This window comes from Motacilla alba, chromosome 15 (genome assembly GCF_015832195.1).
Source record: "Motacilla alba alba isolate MOTALB_02 chromosome 15, Motacilla_alba_V1.0_pri, whole genome shotgun sequence".
NCBI lineage: Eukaryota > Metazoa > Chordata > Aves > Passeriformes > Motacillidae > Motacilla > Motacilla alba.
In genome coordinates this window covers 10,803,094-10,827,526 of record NC_052030.1, presented here as the reverse complement: position 1 = coordinate 10,827,526, position 24,433 = coordinate 10,803,094, and the positions used below count along the sequence as shown (strand labels likewise).

The 24,433-nt window shown below is 44.7% G+C and overlaps 1 protein-coding gene across 2 annotated transcripts in view; it reads left to right on the top strand.

The window, feature by feature from the left end:
• The first annotated feature begins 3,235 nt into the window (after positions 1 to 3,235).
• The window catches only part of LOC119707282 (MLX interacting protein), a 42,948-nt gene continuing 21,750 nt past the window's right edge, over positions 3,236 to 24,433 (top strand). Inside the window, exon 1 of one of the 2 annotated variants that reach the window (XM_038151977.1) lies at positions 3,236 to 3,646. In XM_038151977.1, coding sequence (XP_038007905.1) covers positions 3,276 to 3,646 — 371 coding nt within the window. In that variant the 5' untranslated portion in view covers positions 3,236 to 3,275. Of the gene's footprint in view, positions 3,647 to 17,114; positions 17,596 to 24,433 lie in introns of those variants that run through there. The other variant, XM_038151980.1, reaches the window with a different exon arrangement.

The window sequence follows — 24,433 nt, the reverse complement described above, 5'->3', positions numbered from 1 at the left end:
AATAAATTTCTGTTTTTATAAATGGTATTTTTAAACGTGCAATCTCTGGTGTTGTTTGGTAACGTGTGAAATGATCCACCTTTGAGAAGTCCAAAGGTGTCTTGATAATTGTGTGGTGGGGCAGGGGCAGGTGGTGGTTGTAAGAACAACAAACAAAAGATATGACCAGTGTAATTACAGCAATCTGCAGAATAATTTGGTAATTTAAAATAATTCATTTACCAAATTCCTCGTTTGGTGCTCGGTTAATGTGTTGTGGTACCTTAAACTGGAGGGGGTAGGGAAGGCAGAGCGTGGAAACGTGCTTCAGTTTGGAAACAACTCCAATGCTTGCAAGGGTAAAACTCTTGAAGAGTTTTGGAAAGATTCTTTACATTCAAGATGGATATAAAGTGTCCAGCTTATTTTTAGTGTTCTGTCCCAAGGTGGCCTGCAGTTCCCCAGGCAGCTGGGCTGCTCTGCTGGCTCTGGCTCCCAGCGGGGCGAGCCCCAGCCTGCTCCCACCTTGGCTCTCTCACATTTACCAGGGTGCTCGTAACATCCTTACCAACCCCTTTAAACTCGCTAACCTGGGAAGGAAACTGGTTTAGTTTGGGTTTTTTTCCTTCTCCAGATTAGTGAATTAAACGTATCAAGGAGTTCCATACGGGGTGGAACTGGAGAGAGAGGAAAGGACAAGTAGAAGCAAGGCTGTAACTCAAGATGGGTCCCAGAAGGAAAGGCCTCTGACCAGGTAAGGCTTGTGCCAGGGAGAGAGCAGTGGCAGCCCGGAGCAGGACAAGGCTGGAAGTTGTCCCTCTGGTTTCCTGGGAGCAGGATGGGCACAGAGAGGGGCACGGCTGGGCTGGACTCCTGCACTCAGCCCCAGCCCAGGCTGTGAGTAAGATCCCTTGAGCTCTTCCCCTCATCAGTATGGGAACGCTTATCTTCCTGTCTGTAGATTTGGGAGGATAATCTCACCACTAAGTGGTGTGGAATACACTGTGGGCATTGAACAGCTGGGATGTCTGTGTTCACAGTGTGTATTGCAGTTGAGTTCCTCCTGTGCTAAAAGCCTATTTCAAGGAATTGATGTTGTTCCTTGAAGGAACAGCATCAGAAGCTGGTGGCTTGTGTTTCACCTTGAACTGTGGATTGATGAAAAACAGTAAGAAGAGAAATACTCAAAAGATGCTGCAGCCTCTCTTTCCCTGTGCCTCCTGGAATTCCTTGCTGTGGAGCAAGAGAGGATCGCTGGCAGGCTTGAACTCTTACTGATCACCTAAATGCTCACCTTAAAAGGGCAGACCAAGAGGTCTGTCTCCAAAATTAAGTGGATTTATTTTAAGTAATTCCCCTTTCCTTGCATCTGGCCAAGGAGAAAACCCTGAACTTGTGTTGTAACTTAAAGCTGCTGCCCTTTCTTTAAATGATGGTGTACTCCTAACTCTTCCTAGAAAATTGCACTGCAACCTAATGATTTTATTTTAACAAGTTACCTGTCTTTTCCTGCAGGAGGAAACACTGGATTGCTTAGGATTTAGTGAGGTCAGTGTACAGGGCTGTTGTCATGGAAATACTTTATACAGTGCTGCTACTGATGTGATTTTTTTTTAGCTCAGGTTTAGTTCTTAACAAACTACTTGGAAGACTTCTAAAGACTTCTTTCAACTGTGAATGTTGTTTTGAAATGTTTTAAATTTTTTTTGTACTTAAAATGTTCTCAGAATGTCTTGCTGGGAGGCAGCACTACTTTTTCTTTTTTTTTTTAAAGCAAATTTTAATATAAGATAGCAATAACCAGATTTGAAGCTAAATATGACTGGCCTTTTCTTCAGAATTTGAGTCAAGTATGATGCTGACTAAAAGCTGAATGCTAGGTTTGGTTTTTAAAGATCTGAAACAGCTCTCACATGATGTGGTCATTCCTTACTGTTGCTTTCATGTGTGGGGAAGTGTTTGACCTACCACTCCTTCCCTAAACACAGGGATCAGCCTTGATTCCATGCTAATGGGGAATGTCAGATCATTGCATGGGCGTAATTGGGATGTTGCAGGGATGCCTCTTCTTGCCCAAGACTCGCTCTCAATCTCTTAAGTCTCCCTTGATCTTATTTTTGGTTTAACACACCAGCAAATGTAGCATGTGGCTGTTTAATGTTTGGAAGCTTCTTCCCTCCTGAGGGTGGCTATGTAGAAGAGCCAGTTTTTTCATTTTAAGTGTGAGGTCCTAAAACTGAAATAATATCTGCAATTTAGTATAAATGCTTTGGAATGTGTGTCCTAGGATCCGACTGCTCCCCTGGTCATGGAGGTTTGCACTGCAGGGCAAGTTTGAGATCTTTTCTCTTGACTTTGTGTACACATACATATGTGTATGGGGTTTTGTGCTGTAGGATGATGATCCTACAGGATCCATTGCTTCCTTTATGCTTTTGAGAAGGATGAAATCTGACCTTTACTTCCACTGGAACAACTGTGGTTCCTTTTATGTGCCCCAGGGCAGGTACTGAGGTGTGAGCCACCAGCCTGGCAGCAGAAGCTCCAAGTGCTGACCTCTCTGTGACTCTGCAGGTCTCCAGCATCTCTGGCTGCCCTGGCTTCTTGCAGGCTGCTTCTGGAAAATTATAAGCAGTTTAGTGTATTAATGGCAATTTAAGTATTTCTAGCACAATTGTTCTCTCAACATTCTTCAGCCATTTCTGGGCTGTCCTCTACATCTCGTGTTCCTCACAGTCCCTTAAGTTTAGGAATGTTTTCCATAATCGTTCGAGCTGGAAGGCGCCTCTGGAGATCCCTCAGTCCAACCCCCCTGCGCAGGCAGGGTCACCTGGAGCAGGTGACACAGGAACACGTCCAGGTGGGTTTGGAACGTCTCTAGACAGGGACAATCCACGGCCTCCTTGGGCAGTTCCAGTGCTCTGCCACCCTCAACGTAGAGCAGCTGTTCCTCGTGTTGAGGTGGAACATTTCGTAGTTTAGTTTGGTTAAAAAAAAAAAAAAAAAAAATTGTTCTGCTGGATGGAAGTCCCAGCTGAATCACTTAAACCAGTCATTCTCAGAAGCTGTGGGGACATTCCTGGCACTGGACGCCAGCAGAAGCGCCTTCCCCTTTTTTTTTTTTTTTTTTTTTTCTTTTTTTTAGTGATCCTAGCGGAGCCTCGGGGTGTCCCCCGGTTCCCGGCGGGGGCAGGGCCGCTCCGTCGCCTTTAAGCGCGGCGGGGGCCGGCGCGGGGCGGAGCGGGGCGGTGGCGGCGCAGAGCGGGCGCGGGCTCGGCCGCGGCGGCAGCGGGGCCATGGCCGCCGACGTGTTCATGCGGCCGGCGCGGCTGCTCGGGGCGGCGGGGCCGCTGTCTCCCCGCACGGAGCCCGACGAGGACTCGTCGGACACGGACGATGGCGGAGCGTCGCCGGGCGGGGGGCGGCGGTGCGGGCCGCGGCGGGGGCAGCCCCCGGGCCCGCAGATCATCCACTCGGGGCACTTCATGGTCTCGTCGCCGCACAGCGAGCACCCGCCCAAGAAGGGCTACGACTTCGACACGGTCAACGAGCAGACCTGCCAGACCTACCAGTTCGGGGCGGCCCGCGGCGGCGGCGGCGCCGGCGGCCGCCTCAGCATCGACGCGTCCCTCACGAAGCTGTTCGAGTGCATGTCCCTGGCCTACAGGTACCGCCGGGGGCCGAGCGGCCCCGGCAGCGAGCCCGGGGAGCGGGACCGTGTGAGGGGCGGGGTCGCGGCCGAGCGGGGACCCCCCGGCCCCATACGCTGCGGTTCGGTGCCGCTTTTGTTTTCAGCGAACTTGGGGGTCCCGGCGGGCCCTTCCCCGCAGGCCCGGGGGCCGTGGTTGGGGGGTGTCGCTGCCCCCGCCGTGAGGGCTGAGGGCTGGGGTCCCGCTGCCCGGCTGGCTGCTGGTGCCGCTGGAAGCCCTCAGCATCCCGCGGCCGGGCTGGGAGCGAGTGGAAGCCTCTAGTGCTAAACAGAAACCCTTAAAGGGCAAAGTGCCCCGCTGGATGTGAAACCCGGCCAATTTTCCTTTTTCCCCTCCCCAAATTTTATTTTTATAACAAAGTCAAGCAAGCGGGCTCTGTCGCTGTTTCCTTTGTTCCTGTGGTGGCTGCAGCTGGCAGCAGCACTTCCTGGGTTTATCTGCACCTTTTGCTCTGACTTCAGTTGTGCTTTTCATCTCTTCAGTAAGGCGTTATATTCCCATTTATCCCCTTTGTCTGTCATCCAAAATGGAGGCAGAGCTGTGGAGTAGAAGTGTTTTGGAAAGATGTGTGTCTGCTCAGTCTTTTGTTCCGTGTGATATAGCAGAAACCGGATCCAATCTGATGTTCTCTGCTGAGCGCATTTTGGAAGTTGATTAAAAGGGTTGATGGAAAATGCCTCTTGGCATATCAACGGAAATATTTATTTTTATCTATAGGAACCACGTTAGCTTGCTAAAAGAAAATTAACTTTGCCCACCTCAAATTCATCTATTTAAGTATTGCTCAATGAAGAGGAGACAATAGAACTATCTGTTCTGTGCAGTAGCTTGAAGATGTAAGTAATATTAAAATTTTGATAATATTGGCCAAGTACATTACTCGTTACTGGCAAGAGACTGAACCTCAGATAAGGTGTGTGCAACACTGGATCTAAGTACTTTGCACTTACTTTTTTTTTTGGTAAGCCTTTTATTGTACAAGCTGGGAGGAACTTGCAAAGGAACCGCAGGGATTATGAAGGACAGAACTGCACTGCTCATGTGCATGCGCTCCTCGGCCTCTATCACCTTTGTTTTATTTTGTGTTTCCATAGTATGTTGTTGGGATTCTGAAACTGAGGATCACATCTGGTGCAAAGGAATAATTCTGTTACACTGATTGACAGTACTGAACGCTGATGTAGGTGAATAAGTTGAGCACCAAATTTATTTCAGAAGAAATAATTTTATCCTGCCTGCTGGTAGTAGCGTGAGGCAAGGTGCAGAAAATATCTTCTTGGAGACTGCCAAAGCAAAGCACATTCTTAATGCTTCTGTCCTTGGGCACCTTAGGGTTTGCTGAGTTGCAGCCCTGAAGCATCCTGCCCAGATCCAGCCTGCTTACTCAGCAGCTTTGGGATACAATTTTTAAATCTGCCAAGCAAACCGATTGTAAACTTGGGTCTAAAAAGGATTGAAGTAATTCTGGAAAATCTGATTTGAGGTGTTGAACGTGGCTGTGAAATGGGAAATGTCTTTTTAACAAATGGTTGAGCCTGTAGGTTGTATTTCTCTGTGTCCTCAGGTCGGATTTGATCTTGGTTGGTTTATGGGGATGTTTTTGTGGCTGTTGCCGCAGCTGTACCTTTCTCATTATTGCCTGTCAGATCCAGCACTGACAAAACACACAGGTTCCATGTTAATGTTTTCCATGCTGCCTTTGCTGGGTAGAAATTCACTCTAGAAAAGAACTGGGGTGTGAAACCAACAGCAAAAACTGTAACACAGAAAGGTGAAGATGTGTGGATTTTGCTTTTTGGGGGCATGAGCTGCCTGCAGAGCTGGGGGATGCAGCTGTTTTAAACACAAACCCAAGGGAGCCGCTGTAACAGAGCTCTCTGTGTAATATTTATTTACACATGACACTCATTGCTGGTATTTCAGTGTTTAAAGTTTTAAAGAGAAGCAGTAAAACGTGTGGTACCCATTAGCTTGGTGGATGGACTAGAAAGCAAAGCTTTTCTAGATTACCTCAGTCATTACCTGGGTCATTACCTCGGGTGGTTTGTTTGGAAGTGACCAAATTTATGCTGGATCACGGATTCAGTGGTGTAACCTGGGCTCTTTTAGTTGTGCTGTAAGTTTTTTGGAGTTTGGCTTTGTGCTGTTAATGGTCAAACTTTTTATGATAAAAAAAGTTATTTTTGAACATCAGGGAAGCGATTCCCTCGTGCCTTTGAGCAGTACAAACCAACGTAATTCTCATTTTCATCACAGCTGTTTCAGTCACGTATCCAGTTGCACAGCTTGAAAAGTCTCATTTCAGATACGCCATTCCAGAGGGGAAAATAATGCCTATAGCATATTCCCCTGTACAGTGAGCAGATTAAACCAATTTTTTAAATTAATAAGTGACTTATAAACACTGGGGTTTACAACAGGTGTCACGCGGGCTGTACTTTATCTAAATGTAACCTGTTTTTCTGATGAGATTGATTATGGGAGCTGTACCACACTGACAGAGGTAAAAGAACATTAATTTTCCCCTTTTAGCCCCTTCATCTCTTTAAACCAATGTGACCTTGCAGATCTTGATGTATAGGTAGCTAGAATTGACCTGTGGTAGGCAGGCAAAAAGATCTTAAAAAATGTTCTGCTCAAAATGAGAAAGACCTTTGACACTGCTCATTCTAATGAGAAACTGTGCTCCTGGGTGACCTACAATACGCAGAATTAAGTAAAATGTTATGTCATCTTGATATTTAATTTCATAAAGCCCTCTAATAACTTTACCATTATCCAAATAATTACATTACCCAGAAATAACTTCCCAAAGTTGAACTGTATTCAGAAGTGTTTCAACAACAGCTGATCATGAAGGTTTTTTCCCCTGGGATTGGGACAGAAGAATTTTTTTCTCTTTGTTAGGATCAATGCTAATACTCACACTGGGTGGTGTTCTTTTTAAACTATTATATATTTTTATGTCAGTCATTGCTTATCTTAGTACAGGCCATGGTAGGGTAGGTGAAGATGACTTTGTGGGCTCATTTATTCTTAAGTAGCCTCAGAGTTCTCTCACCTCTTAATAAGAGCTTAAGGAACATGCCAGGTGATGTACTTGAGGTAAGAGTGTTAACGTTGGCATGAGATCCTTGTCCAAAAGCCTGGATCCTGCTTGCTGAAGCTGCACGGAGCAGGAGAGTGGGAACTGGGACAAAAGCTGCCTTGTGAACAGCTTGCCAGGTCATTTCTAGATTTCATCTCTCCTCTTTAGCAATATGACTCCTTCACTTCATGTAGATGGAAGCCAAAAATATTCCCTCCTCAGTGGACTGACGTTAGGGGTCAGCTTGTTTCCAGAGCACCTTTGCCACACATTCTTTGTTAGTGCAGTGTTTGGGGAAGTTCTCAGCACTGCTGATAGCACTTGGAGATTAAAAACCTCCAGAATTCAGCTCCATATTTCACATGCTGCCTGTAGAAACTGCTCTGATAAAAACACCTATATTCAACTCTGAATTCAGCCAAACTTGAGCAGAGCTGCTGTTACAAGTAGTTTTTTAACCACAGTAAGGGTCCCTTCAAAGTAAGATGCTGTACTCAGGGTGCAGTATGAATCAGGACATCGGTACTGAGCCTCTTACCCTGCTTATGTCAAATGCTTGATATAGTCACAAGCTTTTAAGCTCTGTGTAAGATGCACTTTGAAATTCCACCTTGACAACCTTGAACCTCAGGACAGTTTGCAGGAAGGTGACTGAGCTGTTCTCGTCACCGAGAAGCATTTTTTTTTTGCCAAAGTAAACATTTAGTAGTGTAGTGTGAGAAGGCCTTGGTTCAAATTAAGGTTTTGGTGTCTTCAGGGCTACAGATGACTACAGGAGGAACAGACAAATTCTGTGGACAGAGGTTGAGATACAGGGACAATTTTGTTTGTTTTGCTCCTGGTTGTTTTGGTGTCTCAGCAGTCTGGTTTCTGTGGACCTGGTTGGGCAGGGTGTTGCTATAGAGGTGTGGGGCACAGTAGTCACCTTTTTCATTAAAAAAAGCACATTGTTATCATCTTTTGATCTACCATTTAATCTCCAGGTTTTGTTGTTGTTCTCATCTTGTGTTTTTACTCAGTAAACAGATGTTATTTTCTGGCTTAAATACAACATGGATTTTGTAATCATCATTTTTGATGGATTGCTGAAATAGGGAAGAGGGAGCTAGTTTGTCCTCAGACTGCCAGTTCTCAAGAACTTTTGCATGATCTGAAAAAAAATGTGGGCTGAACTTTGAGATCTGGCATTATTTTTAGTGAAGATTTTGTGCTGCATGATTATGATGTGCTTTGAATGGCAACAGAAATTAATATGTTGATTTCCAGTTGTCCCCCCCTTACCTGTTTATTTCTTTCTGCTGAGTGGCAAGAGGAATTAAAGCCAAGAGACCCGAAATTCAGGTCTTGGCTTTACTCATGTTTTTCCACACACCCCTTTAGTAGGTCACTGAACCATTCTTGTTTGTTACTTTCCCATGTGGGGGAAAAAATTTCCATTCTTTTGGAAAGCAGAGTTGATATTCAGTCACTTGAGCAGTTGCTTATCTGACTGTGTGTCCTTAAGCTGTGATTAGTCTTAATCAAACAAAAGGGTATCTAGTGATGCTGCAAGCTGGGAAGGGGTGGGGAGGAATAAAGGGAGCTTTGTGGCCATTTTGAGCTGAAGGCTGGGCATTTCTGGGATGTCAGAGGCATTTTGACAGGCTTGAAGGAGAGAGCGAACTCTTTAAGTTGTAGTGGGTGGGTGGAATTTTCCCCCTAATAACAGCACTCACAGATCTGCTGTAAAGCAGGAGGAGTTGAAAGGGCCAGGAATGAGGCTGGAAGCTCACTGAGATCCCGAGTGAAATTAAGAGGATCTTTGAGGAATGCATTGAGTGAATTAGAAGGGCCGAGATAAAGCCACACAAAGAGCTGGGGTGGTGTTGACAGAGGCCACAGGGATGGAAACAGGAAAGAAAAAATGAGATACTGCAAAGTTCAAGTCATACAAAGGATGTCTCAGCTGACTGGGTGGGTTTGAGCCAGGGTTAGGAACTCACTGAACCCGTGTGAGTGAGGAAACACCCAGCAGCAGGGGTGGATGCAATGACAGCAGGGAAGGGGAAGTCTCTAATAGTGGTGGGGATTGTGGGGAAGAAAAGAGGTTGGAGTTGTATTTAGGTGAGATTTGAATAAAAGGATAGAGGTAAATTATCACGATGAGGTGGAGAAAAGGGGATAGCGTAATGCTGTTCAGGGCAGGAGAAATAGGAATGAAAGGGGAGAATATATGGAAAGGGAGGGTGGACAATGGAAGGTGTGGCTGGAGTTGGAAAAGTCCAGTGTTTGTTCCCCATGCTTTGATCTGTGATAGGAGGGTTAGATAGGAAGCACTTGATAAAGAAGGGGAGAATGAGCTGCATGGACCCAGATATGGAAGTCATGGATGATGGAGCAGTGAGATGGGGCAGGAGATCTGGAATTCCTGGTTTGGCTCTTCTCATGCTGCCCTGCTGCCTTTTGCTGTTGGATAGAAAGGGTTCTCTTTTAAAAACAGAACAACAACAACAACAAAAAACCTTATCAGCTGAGAAACCTGGACCAGTTTGGGTTTAATCTGGTATTTTATTTTTAATTGACTACAGACTACAGGCTATATGCTTGCAACTTCCTTTCTTTGTATGCAGAAATTAATTGCATTTACAGTTTCCTTCATCTGTCCTTTGATATCTTAATATCATTGGCACAAACAGTTCTTTAAAGACAAAACTTCTAAGCTACTTCTGAGGAAAAAGACAAGCTTTGTAAACTCTTTGATGGCTATAGAAATATTTTACAGCTTTCATACAATTTTCCTTTCACTCTGGAAAGGAAACCTTTAACATGCCCATGAAACAATTTTTAAGATGATTAGGAAAAGTACTTGTTTCAGTTGCCTCCAAAGAAAATAGAGTTGGTTCTTTGTGTTTCAGACAGTGATGGAAAAACCTGAATCTGATTGTTTTTAATGGAAGCTAGAGTTACATTATTATCACTGTTTCTGAAGCAGGAAGGCTTGAAAAATAGAGTTAGGAAAAGCAAGGCTCTTCAGAAATTGCTTCTAACAATTTTACTACCAGAACAAAAATTCTGAACATAGTCTTTTCAAATAATTTCTGTTTGTTTGCCCAAATGGGACTTGGAAGGTCATTTTTTGGTTGTTTTTGAACATAAACCACCCTGACTCGGTGTCACTCCTGACAGAATTAATGTAGCCATGCCTTGGTAAGTAAAGCAGCCATTGCCATCGGAAATGCTCCAGCGTGCATTTGCCACAGCTTATTTGCTTTGTGACACACAGGCACAAAGCTCTTCACTAAGCCTTGGTTTCTTGGCTGTTGATCTTAGATAAATCAGTTACTGCTTTTTCCTTCCTTTCTCCATTCTGAAGTGACCAAAACAGTCTCAGCACCCCAGAGCCCCCGATGTGTGTGCAGGCCTTTTAGAAAGAGGGAAACAAAGACATGAAGTTCATGAGTGAGCTGACAGCAGTCTAAGAGGAAGACCTATGAAAGATCACACCTCAGATAAAAACTTAATAAAGGAAAGAGGACAAATGGAAGAAAGATTTAGGGGGAGATGATGAAGAGGATGTGCAGCTTACTGACATCTGCCTTGAACAGCTACTGAACTGGTGAGACACCTTGGCCATTCTGGGTAGTGTGAATGGCTGCAGGGGAATTTCCTGCTCCCTCTCTGTTAAGCAGATTTCACTTTGTGCCTTAAGGTGTGGAAACTCATGAGCGCTGCTTAAGAGCAAGCTCAGCAGCAGCAGTTACCTCTGTGAAAGATGAGTGTTTTTAGTTGGCTGTCCAGCTGTGACATCAGTGGATAATAGAAAATGGGATTGGAAAGGACCACAGGAAGCCATCTAGGCCCAGGGAAAAGATTCCTTCCCTTGCAAGGTATATGAAAGCCCACAGTGGTAGGAGTGGTTCTCAGGGCTGCTTTGTCACCTTTGGGACTGTAAGAGAAAAGATGACATGCCAGATGGAAAGGGCTTGCAGGGCACTGCTTGGATTATCCTGTGGCAGGGTATTAGTGAAAGAATCTGATTCACTTCAATTAGTGATATGTCAGTGTGTTTTGGCCAGAATACTCCTGACCTACAGATAACCCTTTGCCATGACACGGTTGGTGATGTACTGTGATGTGAGGGAAGGGTTCAGCTGTTTGAGTAGCTAAGCATTGCTGCCTAATGAATTGTTCACTTTTCCTGAAAAGCACAGAAAAAATTTAAATGACTTGTTAAATTTTAATGACTTGTTGGAGAGCTTTTTATTCTTGGTTTTGCGTTTGCAGCACATTATCTACAGCAGTAATGCACAGTTAGAGACCCTTTAGTCTCTCTACTTCTAGTTTAGCTGATGGTGTAGTGCAAGGAAGCAATGGATACAGCCCTTTTTGCTGTATTTAATGCCTTTTCTTACTGTATTTTTATGTGTGGTAATGTCTTCCTACATGCAGAGGTAAATGCTTTATTTTTAATTATAGTGGGAGATTTCTGGATTTCTGGGGATACCTTTATTGCTCATTTATACCACACCAGAGCAAGCAGAGATATCTTCATGGGTAGAGTATGTACATAGTGTTTGTGCTTCTGTTTCATTGCAGATTAACATTATTTCCCTGTGCATTCTCCCAGTGATTCAGGGAGGAAATAGCAGAATTTTGGGGGGAGTTCAGAGCAGAAATAAGAGCTGAGGCTGCTTTCAGCTGAAGGAGCAAGGAAGAATGGTTGAGAGATGCCCCTTTGTTCATGAAAAGTTGTCCTTACTCAAGCAAAGGAGTCTAATGCTTATTACAGTTTTGTTCCTGTGTGAGCTTGAAAGGGCATCTTCCTCTTAGGAGATCAAGGGTGTTCTTGTCTTTGCTGGTTTTTGGGTGGGCTTCATTTGTCCTAGGGCTGGCTTGTGAATTAAGAACAAGAATTGAAGAGTGGAGCCTTAAGGGTGACTGAGGGGATAAAGAGAAGATCCAGATAACCTTGCTCTTGTGTAATTGCTTTGCCATTCTTGAGAAGGACTGCTGGTACTTGTTTTGGAAGTGAGATAGGAGCTGCCTTGTTTGTGCTTGGGTTTTGCAAATCTAGGGGGAAGGTGGCAGTTGGCAAGTGTGACCTGGCCTGAACTTCTTTGTGGGGTGTTTGCTCCTCCTGGCTTTGTCCTGCACTGCATCTGCCCTGGTATTGAGAGAATCCTGCTGATGTGGGTCCTCAAAGGTTTCTGTGCTGAGAGCTTGAGTGACCACCAGAGCCTTTAGTGCCATTAGAATCCCTGTGGTGAGTGCAGGACCTCTGTCCTGTGTCCTGCCAGGCAGAGGGAGCAAAGGAACAAAGGTGTGCCAGTGTTTTGTTCTGAGGAGTTTGTGTTGCCGCTCGTGTTGCTGCCTAGAACAGATCTACAGAAGCACAAGTAGGCAGGATGAGGCGTTTTCTTTTCACTGATCCTTCCAGTGGAGGCTGTTAGTCCTCAGAGATCAGCAGGGTTGTTCTTGAGGAGAGACATGTCTGCATAACAAGATTCAAGCAAACAGTGCAGAGGCACGAAGGAGGTTTGCTTCTGGAATCTGTCAAGTTCATTGTTTTCAGAATTCTGTAGCATGGGGTGTTTTACTCGAAATCCTGGCCTCCTTTCCCTCTGCTGCTTTGTTTACTCTCCCTTCCCTCAAGGTCCCATAGTAACGGGTGCTCTGCCTGCAGCAGTTCAAGGACACGACTGCTGAGGTGGCCTTGGCCAGCACGGCTGGGAGACCTCTGGCCAGGCTGCAGCAACCCAGTGACTTCTGTATCCAGCAACCAAACCCTTCCCCAGCCCACGTGAACTTGTTGTCCAAAACACTTCTTGTCCACATTGCCCCATCTGTGCCAGGGACTTGGTTGCCTTGGTGCCAAAATTCTAATGTAGGGCAAGGGTTAGACTCACTCCAGCCTGCCAGGGTGATGATACAGAGCCCAGGCCTCTGTGGTAGTGCTGGTGTATCTTTGGAGCTGCTGGAATGTGGGGTTTCACAATAGACCTAAAAATAGCTCAGGCCCACATCATTTAGTGTGTTGATGTGAATGTGAGCCATCACAGGCTCTTCTGCTCAGTTCTTCATGCTGCATCTTACATCCAGACTTTAGGCTGCTCTTAAATCTAGTTTGTTCTCACTGTCCACACCATTCACAAAGAGACAGAGAGCAAACGGAGCAAGAATTGTGGAAGAACTTCTCATGTTTTTGTAATTCTTCTTTGAAGGCCATGATTGCTCTTTGCTATCCTTTTATCATGCAGACTTTTTACTTTTGGTGCTGCGGGTGTGACACCTGATTTAGCCTGTGTTAGGTGATAAAAGCCCTTTCTTTGGAGGCAGAAGTGATCAAGGTAAAAAAGGAAAGGTGTGCACATAAAAAGGGAAACTTAAAGGTAAAAAGGAAATACCTGAGCTTATGGGTCTGGCAGCTGTTAGAGAAGAAGTGTTAGTACCAAACTGGGAGAGGGCAGTGGAAGATCTTGTTGCATTTCTGATCTGCCAATCATTGAATATGGGTATTATCTGCTGCCACGTTTCCCAGAGCAAAGAATGATATAATTTTTTGTGTTCTTGGATGGTCACTCTCTGCTCATCCTGATGAATTTCTGTATATTTGCATTGAAGCTGTAGTCTGAGTAAATTTAGCCATGGCTAGTCAAGCTCTGTTAATAGTATTTACAGTGACAACTGCATCAGGAGAGCTCCCAGTATTTGAGTGAGAGGCAACACAGCGGAGTCCTGGTCCTGCTAAGCTGTGCAGTGGATTCAGGAAGGGCTCAGAAATTGCTCTCCTGTGAGCAGCACACAAAGCTCTGGATGTTGCATACCGTGCTTCTCGTGTTAGCTGGTCCTGTGCAGTGTCCAAAGAACGTATCACCATTTCCCTGAACAAACTCCTGCATATTGCTGTCTGCACAGCTTAGTCCAGATTTCTGTTTGCTTGGTAAACATCTGTCCCTGACAGGATGGAGGCTGAGGGAGCTTGGATAGAAAATGTGCTGGTGGTGTGCCAGATGTGGGAAAGCATGAAGCAGTGAAAGGGAATCAAGTACTTGGTTTTGCTCTTTAAAACACAGCTTTTGAGAAAGAAAATTGAGTGCAGGGGTTGTAGAGGAGGTTTGCCACCTGGAAACATAGAAAAATTACTTCTCTGAATTAGAGGATATAAAACTTTTAGAAAGGAAGGACTAAGTCAAGGGGTTTGGATGTGGTTGTGAAATATTTAGATCTGTTACTGTGCCAGAGAAGCTCTTTGCATGTTGTCAGCTTATTTCAAATGAAGTGTTGGGATGGGAGAACTGACTTGATCAGGAATACAAATATCCTCAAGGAGGGAACTGCACTCACTTCAGGTAATTATAAGCAACCATGTTTGATGCCTAATACAGAGATTGTTTTGGTTTCCCAAAGCAATTATTTCACAATCTGTCCAAAACCTGAGGCATCCAAGCTGTTGAGTAGTCACCATAGTGGCTGTTCTCTACTAAAAGTGTCATTATCCCTCCTTTTTCAAAGCAGAGTCCTGCCAAATCAATATACATACTGAGCTGGGGGGTGGCAAGTGTCTGTAAACAGCAAAAAGAGAAACTTTGTAGTTCTTCAGTTCACTTTTAGGGAGTGAGTCAATATACTTGCTAAAATCATTTTCCTTTAGAGCTGGGAGGGGCTGGTTGTTCGGGGCTGGCAGGAACACCCTGGGACAAGCTCGCCCTGTTGTGACCCTTCCCCAAGCACCTGCTCACCCTGTGCTGGGTCTGGGCACGGGGAAGGCTGGACCTGTGGCACCCTGGGTGGGTCTTCTTACAGCCCTTGCCAAAGCAGGTGTCAAGTGCTGGAGTGAGCTACACAGTGTTTTAGTATCAGCTGGGAAAAAATTCCAGGCAGCATTTGGTGTCTGGAAGCTGCAGATAAGGCCGGAGTGTGTGGCTGTGGCTGCTCTCTGTGGCAGCAGCCCCGTTCTGTGCTGCTGCCTGGAGGTGCTGGGGATTCCATGGTCTTGTGAAAGCACAGAGCCGGTATGTTTGTGACTGGAATGACACTGTGATCTGAGTCATTCTTCCTGTGAGGAAGGGTAATCTGCAGCCGGACTGCATGGGAACCAGGGGCATTCCTAAATCCTGCTCTATGCTGTGTGAAATTGTTAACCCTTAGAGAAAACCATGGGATAAGATTGCACTTACTTACTTTATCAAATGAGCAAATGTTACTGAGGAGCAGAGCTTAGCTCTGCAAGTAGATGCACAGAATTCTGCAATAAAAGCTAATTCATTACTGTTTCTAATAAAATTTTGGGCTGTTGTTTAGGAACTCAGCGTGGATTCCATCTGTTTTTAGTATCCAGTTGTACAAGTAGAACCCTCAAATCTCCAGTAAAAATCTTAGCAGAGCTTAAGGAGACTAAAACTTTTATTAGCAGTTTTTATTAGCACATTAGTAGGCTTGGTGTCTAAGCTTGGCATGTGGTGATTATAAGCTGGGTGCATGTAACAGGCTTTTGGAAATAGGAAGACAGATCCTAGGAAATTTTGAGAGGTTGCTTCTCTCCATAGCAATAAACATGTAAAAAGTGTTATTTACCTTTCACGTGAGCTTTCCCAAGGGATTGTCCTGTCCCCAGGACAGGACTCTACAGAATGAAGGTTGGGACTGGTTTTTTGTGGTTTTGTCACATAGGAAAAATATGGTTCAAAGAAGACTTGAGTGAGGGTCATTTAGTGACTTGGTTGTTGTTTTGCTTGTAGTAAGATTTGTGAAAGTGCTGATGCTGTCACATGTTTTACTGGTGAAGTCACCCCTTGCTTTGGGACATAAACCAAGTCAGTCCAGACATGTCTTTTAACTGGTGCACAGGTGAATGGCACGGGAATTTCTGAACCATGTTGCTGCTTGATATTTAATCATGGTGGTTACTGGGAGCAAAGGAATGGCTTTATGAGGGTATTGTGCAGTAAAACAGAGTCTTCCTCTGACACTTGCTGCATATAGTGAGGTTAAATATTGCTTTTGGAAGTTAACTGCTATGAAACATTTATCAGTGCCCTGTGCTGTGCACAGTCACCACAACCACCATCATTATAAAGTAACAGATCCAGCAATTCAGCAGGACTGGAGCCACCAAGACACCAAGGGTTGATCTCTCCATCTGTGCGTGGGAACCTGGCATTGCCCTTGGCCTGTCCAATCCTAGAAAGGCAACGGGAGCCATCTGGGAAAAGTGTGGTGAGGATTATGTGGCATGAGCATTATTAGCTGCTTCCCTGCCAGCCCTGTGTCCCAGTTAATTAAGGAAGGGTCACTCACACGGCCTTCCCTGCATTGCAGCAGACAGATCTTCACAGCTCCAGTTTGACTCCTGGCCCACAGGTGGAACTTTGTTTTCCTCTCTGTGTTGTCTAAATGCTCAGCCCTCCTGGGACTGTGGTTTTGGGTGGGTGGATGCTGGGGAGTTTTCCCGTGGTGTTTGAGATGTGGCTGCCCCCATGGCACGGCCAGGCACAGGGCAGTGGGGTGTTCACCATGAACTGAAGGGCTGCTTTTGGTGAAGCATTGCCAGAGCACTTGTTTGCACACAGGTCCAAGAAAGGTCTGAGTGGAGACTTTTCCTGTGAGTTATGCATGACCTTTTAGAGATTTTATTTTTTTCCACATTGCAGGCTGTTCTATGTGAGTTCTGGAAGGAGTTTCCTCCTTTCATCATCTTTCTTAGGGAGTTTGATTGGTCTTTGAGTAGTTTCAGTAGTAACACAATGGTGCCTTTACCCTGCTTCTGTCTCTTGTGTAGTTTCTGGTTCAGCTTTTATGTAAACTTTGAATAAGCTGTGTGTGCTGTTGCAGTCTTGAGTCTGTAATAACTGAATTTGGGAATCAGCCTGGTGTTTTTCAAGCTGCAGGGAGCTGGCTGCAGACAGCTGGGATGAAAGCTTTGTGTCACAAGGGGAGAGCTGGGAGAGCATCTCTGCTTTTTCAAACCTGTAAGGCGCTTTCAGAATAAGATCCCTGAAGTCTTGCAGTGTATTTATAGGATGTAATGTTGTTCAGAGAATGTTACAGTATCCTCTGGCAGAAGTGCTGGTTTCGGGTTTCTCGAGCATGGTAAACAGCTCTGGGCTCGGGTGGTATGTGTGCTGCTCAGAGCTGGGCTGATCTGCCACGCTGATAGGGTTTGTTTGGGTTTTTCAGAAGCTCCATGTGTAAAAAATCTTTTAAATCTCAGATCATCACGTCTTGATCAGTCCATTAATCTAGGCTGGGACCTTAATGTTCAAAAAGATTCTGACACATTTATAGCTCTCCATGCAAGAGGGTCCCTCACCAACAAGCATCCTTTTAAATGAAAATGGATACGTGCTGCAAAACCTGATCATCCGTACTGGGAAACAGCTCTTTGTAGTGAATATTGAGATTCTGAGGAGGTTGGTGAAAAGCCAGTGACCGAAATCAAGTGTTAGGAAGAAGTGGAAAATTTCAAGACACTGAAATAAGTAGGATCACTTCCCTTTATACTGAAGCAGCTCTAAAAAAATGACACTTCTTTCCACCATGCATGAGAACATAGGAAGCACTTCAAAAATAAGGAAAATAAAATGTACTGAAAAAAGAAAGAAAACCAAATGTGCTGATCTGATGTGAAAAATATAAATCAGATCCTTTCTAAAGCTTACCCTTGCTCATGGCATTTCTAGTGTGGGGTGTGTAGCTGGGATATGCTTGGCTGGGGTTCTGTCCTTGCTTTGCCACTGACACACTTTGTGCCCATGAGCAGCTGCTCTCCATCCTGGCATTTCAGATTTGGGCACTGAAAGGGCTGGGATGTGCCTCTGAGCCTGGATCTCAGAGCACCATGTGAGTTTACTGTGTCAGCTTCTTTTTCCATGGTGGGTTTTCTGGTAGTTCTTTAAGAAGGTCCTGATTTTTGACAGTGGGAGTGTGTGGCCTTTCATAAACTATTAATATTTATAAAGTCACAAAGTTAAAGACAGCATGGCTCAGGGAGAGGGAGGGTCAGTGGTGACAGATGTGATGGTAAGGCCCATTTTCTCAGCCTTTTGGCTGACTTATTAACGACAGTACTTAAGCAGCTTTTCTCTTTTCTGGCTGTTCCAGTTCTGTACTAAAGTGAGCCACTGTTGGACAAGTGTCTGAAAAGCAGGAACATTTCTAGAAATATCCTTTGATTTCTGACTGGAAATGAGAAACTGTCTAAATATTCAGAGTCTTTAAATAGCCACTGGCTGAAGGACACCACAGCCTTCAAGTCTCCTTGATATTTGTACTGATCTTTATGTTTGCCCTGTGCTCTTTTCACCCTTTCATATCCTGCATGAAACCTGCATCTGGTGAAGGCATTTCTCAGGGGTCCTTCCCAGCTGCCTGCAGCCTCCCCCTGCACACAGCTGACCCTGGCCATGTTGTGTTGGACTAAAGCTGCAGCAAGAGACTCCTTTCCCTGGTTGACACGGTGGTGGTGGTTTGAAAAACTGTCAGGGTAGGTGTGATAATGCTCCCAAAATGTGATTTTTTTTCAGCTGTCCCTAAGGAGGCTGCCTTGACACAGCACCTGCCTGTTCATTCCTGAGTCCAGCATAGACCAGGTTGTCAGAGCAAGAGCCCAGGCACTGCAAGCTTTCATTTATGCAGATTACATTAAACTTCCAAGCTTAAAATAGCATTGAATTAATAATATAAATAAATAAACATTTCTTGTGGATTTGTTGGGGCAGGAGTATTTGCTTCAGGCGTACAGCTGACCTTTCACTTTCCTGTTCCATTTCAGGAGGTGCATACCTGAGCCTGCCTGCGTGAAATCAGTCGAGATAACATGTTTCTTGGCAGGTGTTGCAATTCCAGTTTGCCAGTGGCTAAATTTGATCTTTATTTTTATTTTTCTAACAGCTCTTAATAGTTAATGCTCGTGACAGAGGAAAAATATTTGTCTGGTCCAGTATCTCTGTCTTCAGGATGGAAGTGTTATTTTCAAAAGGTGATGAATCAAACAGTGAGGGGACATTTTGGTCGTTTTAAAGTGTTTATTTTAACTTGAGCACAGAGCTCCATGCTGTCCTTTGTGGTCTGTGGGCAATAGAACATCCCTCCACAACCCTGAGCCTGCTACTGCAGGAGGATTTCAGGGAAGGAGGATGAACCAGGTAATGAGGAAAATGACCTGCCCTACATCTGGCTTTTAAAATGAGCTCTGTCTGGGTTTAGTATCCTTGGGCTGCAGCTGGGATTAATTTTGTAGGTGGGAATTGTGAGATGCTCATACGTGGTCTCCTCACCAGTCCTACACACATTCATGCCGTGTAGAAATGTTTTGGTTTCTCTTGCCTGCCCCTTTGCTCCAACACACAATGCATATAATCTGATTCTCTGAATGAACCTTTGTTTGGGGAAATACTGTTAGTTTTGGCTCTTGGAGAGCTGAGCTGACAGGCCCAACTCCCCAACAAAACAGATTGGAGATGACAAAACAAACTAAAACCACGCCTTTAAAAAAAAATGCTGGGGAGAAGCCAGAAAGTTCTTTTCTGTGTTGCTGAAAAAGCTGATCTATTCAGCTACTGTGCTATCAAGTCTGAATTTTGTCCTCTACTTAAATTAAGAGCCTTATTGCCATTACCTGTAATTTAAGTAAAATTCTTATCCTACCTCAAAAAACTGCATGACTGTGTACAGGAAGGAGCTGGGGGGAAGCACAGAGGAAGTGGGTTTTGAGGCTGGAGCTAATAAGGCAGAAAAGAGCTAAAATGAGGCAAAAGGCCTTGTTTTAGCACAAGGGCAGGGGGAATCCATCACCTAAACAGGAAAACAAAGGACATTTCTGTAGCTTGTTCCCATAAACTGAATTGACAAAATTCAGATTTGAAAACAGGATAATTGTGTACGACCATAGCACATTAGACTCTGGTGATCCGTGGAGGTGATTCCTACAGACATGCAGTAGCTGCTTTCCAGCCTATCTGCTGGGCCTGCTGGGAGCACATATTTGGGCAGTGGGACAGGCCTGTGGAATCTAAACCACAGTGCTTGGAGGTTTGTGTTTAAATTCCATGTACCATAGATCTTGGCCAGGTGCTCACTGAGGAGAAGAGAAAAAACAGCACACTCCTGAGCTAGGGAGCCAAATGTAGCCAAAGATTTTCCTTGTCCCTGCGTATCGAAAAATTGAAAGATGAGAGGGTGGAAATGAGGGGTTTATGTGCAAAGCTCGGTGGTACATCAAAAAAATCCATGTTCTGCTTCTACTGTGTCGCTCACACACTTTGTAGCCACGGGCATGTAATTCACTCACTCCTTATTTTAAGCAGGAAATCTGCATTCCATCCTCAGAAGGTATTTTAAAAACTTTTTACTTGGTGCAGCTTTTAGTTCACTACAATCCCAGTATCATTTCCCAGCTGCAATTCCTGCTCAGTGACTTTTGCTTCTCATGGTGTGGAGAATGAGCTTAAATTTTTCTGAGCAGGAAAAGGGGATTTTTCAGGCTGATGTTTACAGCAAAGTCTTCCCTATTGCCTTCTGTTAGGAAAGGATTTAAACATAAGGCTGTGGTACTGTTGTGAGCATTTCTGAGGGAGATGAAAAATGGAGAACTGCAAGTTGAATCAGAAACAGCTGAATAAAGCATTCGAGCTGTGTAAAACCCATAAGCTCTATCATGCTATACCATATAGTTTCCATTTAATCAACATGTATTCAAACTACCTGTTAAGTGGAAGATATATGGAATTTATGTTAATATTTTTAAGTCTGCTTCTCTGCCCCTTCAGGTCTCTTTGTAGAAACCAGTTTCATAAAATGTTGGCGTTTCTTAATGCTAATAAGTAATGAAAAATCCCTAAGTTTCTTCTGGGTTTGCATGCAGATAAATGTCCCTTTCTGCCCAAATCCAGAGGGTGCTTGTGTCATGTGGATTTATGCTGACTGAAGTCCATCTTAAAATCCTCTGATTAAGGGAGGAGAACAGGGGATTCTTCTGTTGTGAGTCATCTCAGAGCTTGATCCTGCTTCTACAGATGTCGGAAGGAGTTTTGCGCTGAGTTTATTAATTGAATGTTGTTTCAGTGCTAGGGAGGGCTGCTGGTTTAAATTTTGCAGCAGTGAATGGCATCTCATGTGTATCTGTTAAGAAAGAGGGTCATGCCTTTGCCTTGTCTCTACCGAGTCCAAAGCATCACTAAAATATCCTGCAAGATCATAAACTAAGAGTTATTAACCTAGAACAAAGCAATGAGATTCTCAGAGGCAAAACTTTGCTTGTAAATGGATCCTGTCAGGGTACTGTTAGAATACAAACTTGCTCAGAAAAATTTAGAAATCAAAGGTGTTGAAGGGAATCAGGTCACACTCTCACAGCGGATGTCTGTTTCTTGTAGTTTGCTGCAAACTTTGTGATGTTTGAAGGTTTGTAATTGTTTTCAAACACAGCTGCTTTCACTGGAGTTTCAGAAATGGAGAGTTGTGAGAGATCTGTGCCCTGTTGTCTGTCTGCCTGCTTAGATCTCAGTAGTCTGAGGTGTAGTTCCTGAGCTGGGAAAATGCATGTAGAAAACCTTGGGAATGATCTGCAGCCTCTCTTGGTGTGTCCAGGACTCGTAGGTGGAAGTGGCAGCCTCGAGTGCCTCTCCTGTGACAGCCCCGCGACTCCTCCAAAGCACGTTGGGGCCGCTGCGTCCGAGGGGATTTCCAGCTCTGTTGGCTGTCGAGCAGAAGCTCTTTTGGCTGGTTTGCTGTGATCAAATCACTTGATGAGGACATTTAGACTCGGGAGGTGGAGATTTCTACATGGGAGACTGAGCTGAGCTGCTGGAATGCGTTGCAAGATACCCATCAGATGGTTTTCAGCTGCTTTGATTTGATCTGTGTGTGTGATACTGAGGAGAACACGAAAGTCACCTATTCTTCCAGCATTGCTTACATGAGCTGCCTTCTGGCAGCAGCATCCCCTGCAGGATCCACCCAGGAGCCTGCCTCCCTGTGCTGCTCAGCTTGGGCACCCTCTGTGCAGCACCAGCATTCCCACAAGCTGTGGGTGCAGCTGTCCTGGCTTGTACCGTGCACTGTTGGCTCCAGTTCTCCCTTGGGATGCTCTCCTGCTCCCCTTGTTGGGAGCAGCATCCCTGCAGAGCTGCAGCAGCTCCAGGAGAGGGGCCAGGAGAAGGGCCGTGCTCTTGGGTTGTGCTGCAGGTACATGGTGACCATCCACCTGTTGGGAAGTTGCTCCACATTTGCTGTAGGAGTTGGCGTGGTCTTACAGAACTGGCAGGAGCAGCAGCCAGATGGTCTCTCCAGTTGTTTGGGTTTTCTCCTTGTTGTTGTTTTGCTGCTTTAAAATCTGAAGACTGCTTTCAGTTAAACAGCTGCTCTCAGTCACAGTGCTGTTCGAAGTAATTGACTTTCCATTGACTTTGGAATTTGGAATAGTGTCTAAATATTGTTGTCAGCTTCATGCTGATTCCTCTCCACTGAGGCTCGAGTGGTTTCACTTATGACCTCGAGCTGGACTTGTGTTTTGCTCCCATGGGAACTAAAAATAATAATTATTTTAAGAATAGGTTCTTAATCACTTCCTTCTTTTGATGTACTAGTCTTGTTTAGCTTTTTCTGAGAATGTAATTGAAAATATTTTAAACTATTTGTGCTTTAATTCCAGTTTTAATTAGCTCTTTGAAGATGCAAGGAGTGTACCAGACTTGATTACAGTTCCTTTTAGTCTTTTTATAGAAGAGCATTTGCTCTTGTTATTCTGAGTGCAGATTATTAGAGTTTTGTTGCTTTGGCAAACTGTCGAGTCACACAGAGCTGTGAAGAGATGAACATTAAGTTGACAGATTTCTTAGCCAAAGGCATGTGGGCACTTTGTCAGTGCTGGTGATGCATCAGCACGTTAATCTCCTGTCTCCAAACTGTTAATGTACAGATGAGAAACAGGAAAAGATGGGCTTTAGTCTGGGTTTGGAAGGGAAGATAAGATGTGCAGTGGTTCTGAGGCAGAGCTGGCTGTGCAGCGAACACCAAAGGTGTTGGGATAGTTTGCACAGATGGGAGGAATATTAAATGGGTGGAGATCCACTCTCTGCTCTGACACATGGGCTGGGTAACAGTGAGATGAACTTGTTGGAGATCTTTCCATTAACTAAAAATCTTGAAATTTAGAAGTGGAGTTTTGGATTTTGGGAGATGTATTTCCGAGTGGCATATGGATGCACTACTGAAAAGAAATAATCCAGGATTTCCTAAATGTCTGTAACCATACAGAGTCTGATGGTACTGAGAGTCTTAAAGCCCAATGACAGCACAATGATTTTTCTATTTTTTGCTAATAGTTGTCATGGTTTGCTCTCTCTCCCAGTCAGTGAAGTTGCTAGCTCCAACAAGTCTGCTTGTCTTGGGGATGCTCATGTTCCATTTTGTGTACCAAATTTTGTTTATACTTTATTTGTATCAAGCACCAGTGTCCCAAAGGCTGCACCAGAGCCTTGTCTCATAATCCAGTGTACAGCCTAACCCCCAAAGGGGCAGCTGGGCATGCACAGGGCTCACAACTGGATCACTTTCCTGTTCTCTGGCTGCTGGGAATTATCCTTTTAGTGGAGTTCATACCTGGTCTCTGCATCTGCTTCCTTGTGCATACAAGAACATTGCAATTTATTTTTAAAGAGGCGAGGAAGAAAAAAAAATCAGTCAGGCAGCAACTCATCTACTGGTGCATTGCTACAACCTGTTGCCACAACTGCCATTTTATATAGTAGTAAAATTGAAAGAGCAGAGCTGTCTTCATTACCTGTCTCTTGGCTGAAGCCTGGCATTTGCTCCTCTGTTACTGTCAGAGTTGTGGGAGTACCTGAGTGTGAGAGCAGTAGTGGTGTCAGCAAGGGAGGAAAGAAATGGTGAGCCAAATACATGAAAAAATGTTAGTTTAATATCCTGTTATTGGCAGCTCTGGCATTCTGGTTGCTTTTGTTTAGGCTGAGGACTTTTTACTTGTTTTCAGTCTTGTAAGTTTTAATAAAAGGTTTCTTTAAAAAGAACTGCTGTTGGGAGGTTTCCCAGACCAAGTAGGAAACGGGGAATTATCAGTTCTCCGCCCTCAGGCTCTGCATGGGCTTTGGTGAGCCAAGGGAAGTGCCTTGCACTTCTGTAGGATGTACTTCCTATTTGCACAGCGATTTTAGAGCTTAAATGTGAAATGAGCTTTTAAGGATAAATAATTCCACTGCAAGTTCATTTGTACTGAACATGTGAGGCAAATGGCCTGTGCCAGGGCACTGTCCGTGCTGGTACATCCAGTGCCACTGCAGTTCATGGCAGAGGCCATTCCTCTGACCACGTGCTCAGGGGATCTCCCTAAGAGGGTAGAGTGTTTGTAGGTGGCATTGCTCCTGCCACTCCTTCCTGTCCATCACCCCTTGACCTGATGCTCCTGGTGTGTCAAGGTGAACCTGTTTCCTGTATTGTTCTATGGGTTGCAGTTGGTATTGCTGGTCCAATTCCCTCATAGCAAGGTTGCACAAACAGCACAGGAGATATAAACTTGGAAGATGTGGGGCTAAAACCCCCCAAAACAAGAGAGAGAACCTGGGATAAGCACAATTCCTATACTTTAATCTCTGGCTTGAAATTTACGGTGTTACGAGTATTTCCTACTTCCTCTGCCCTGTCAATAGTATGGATTAATGAT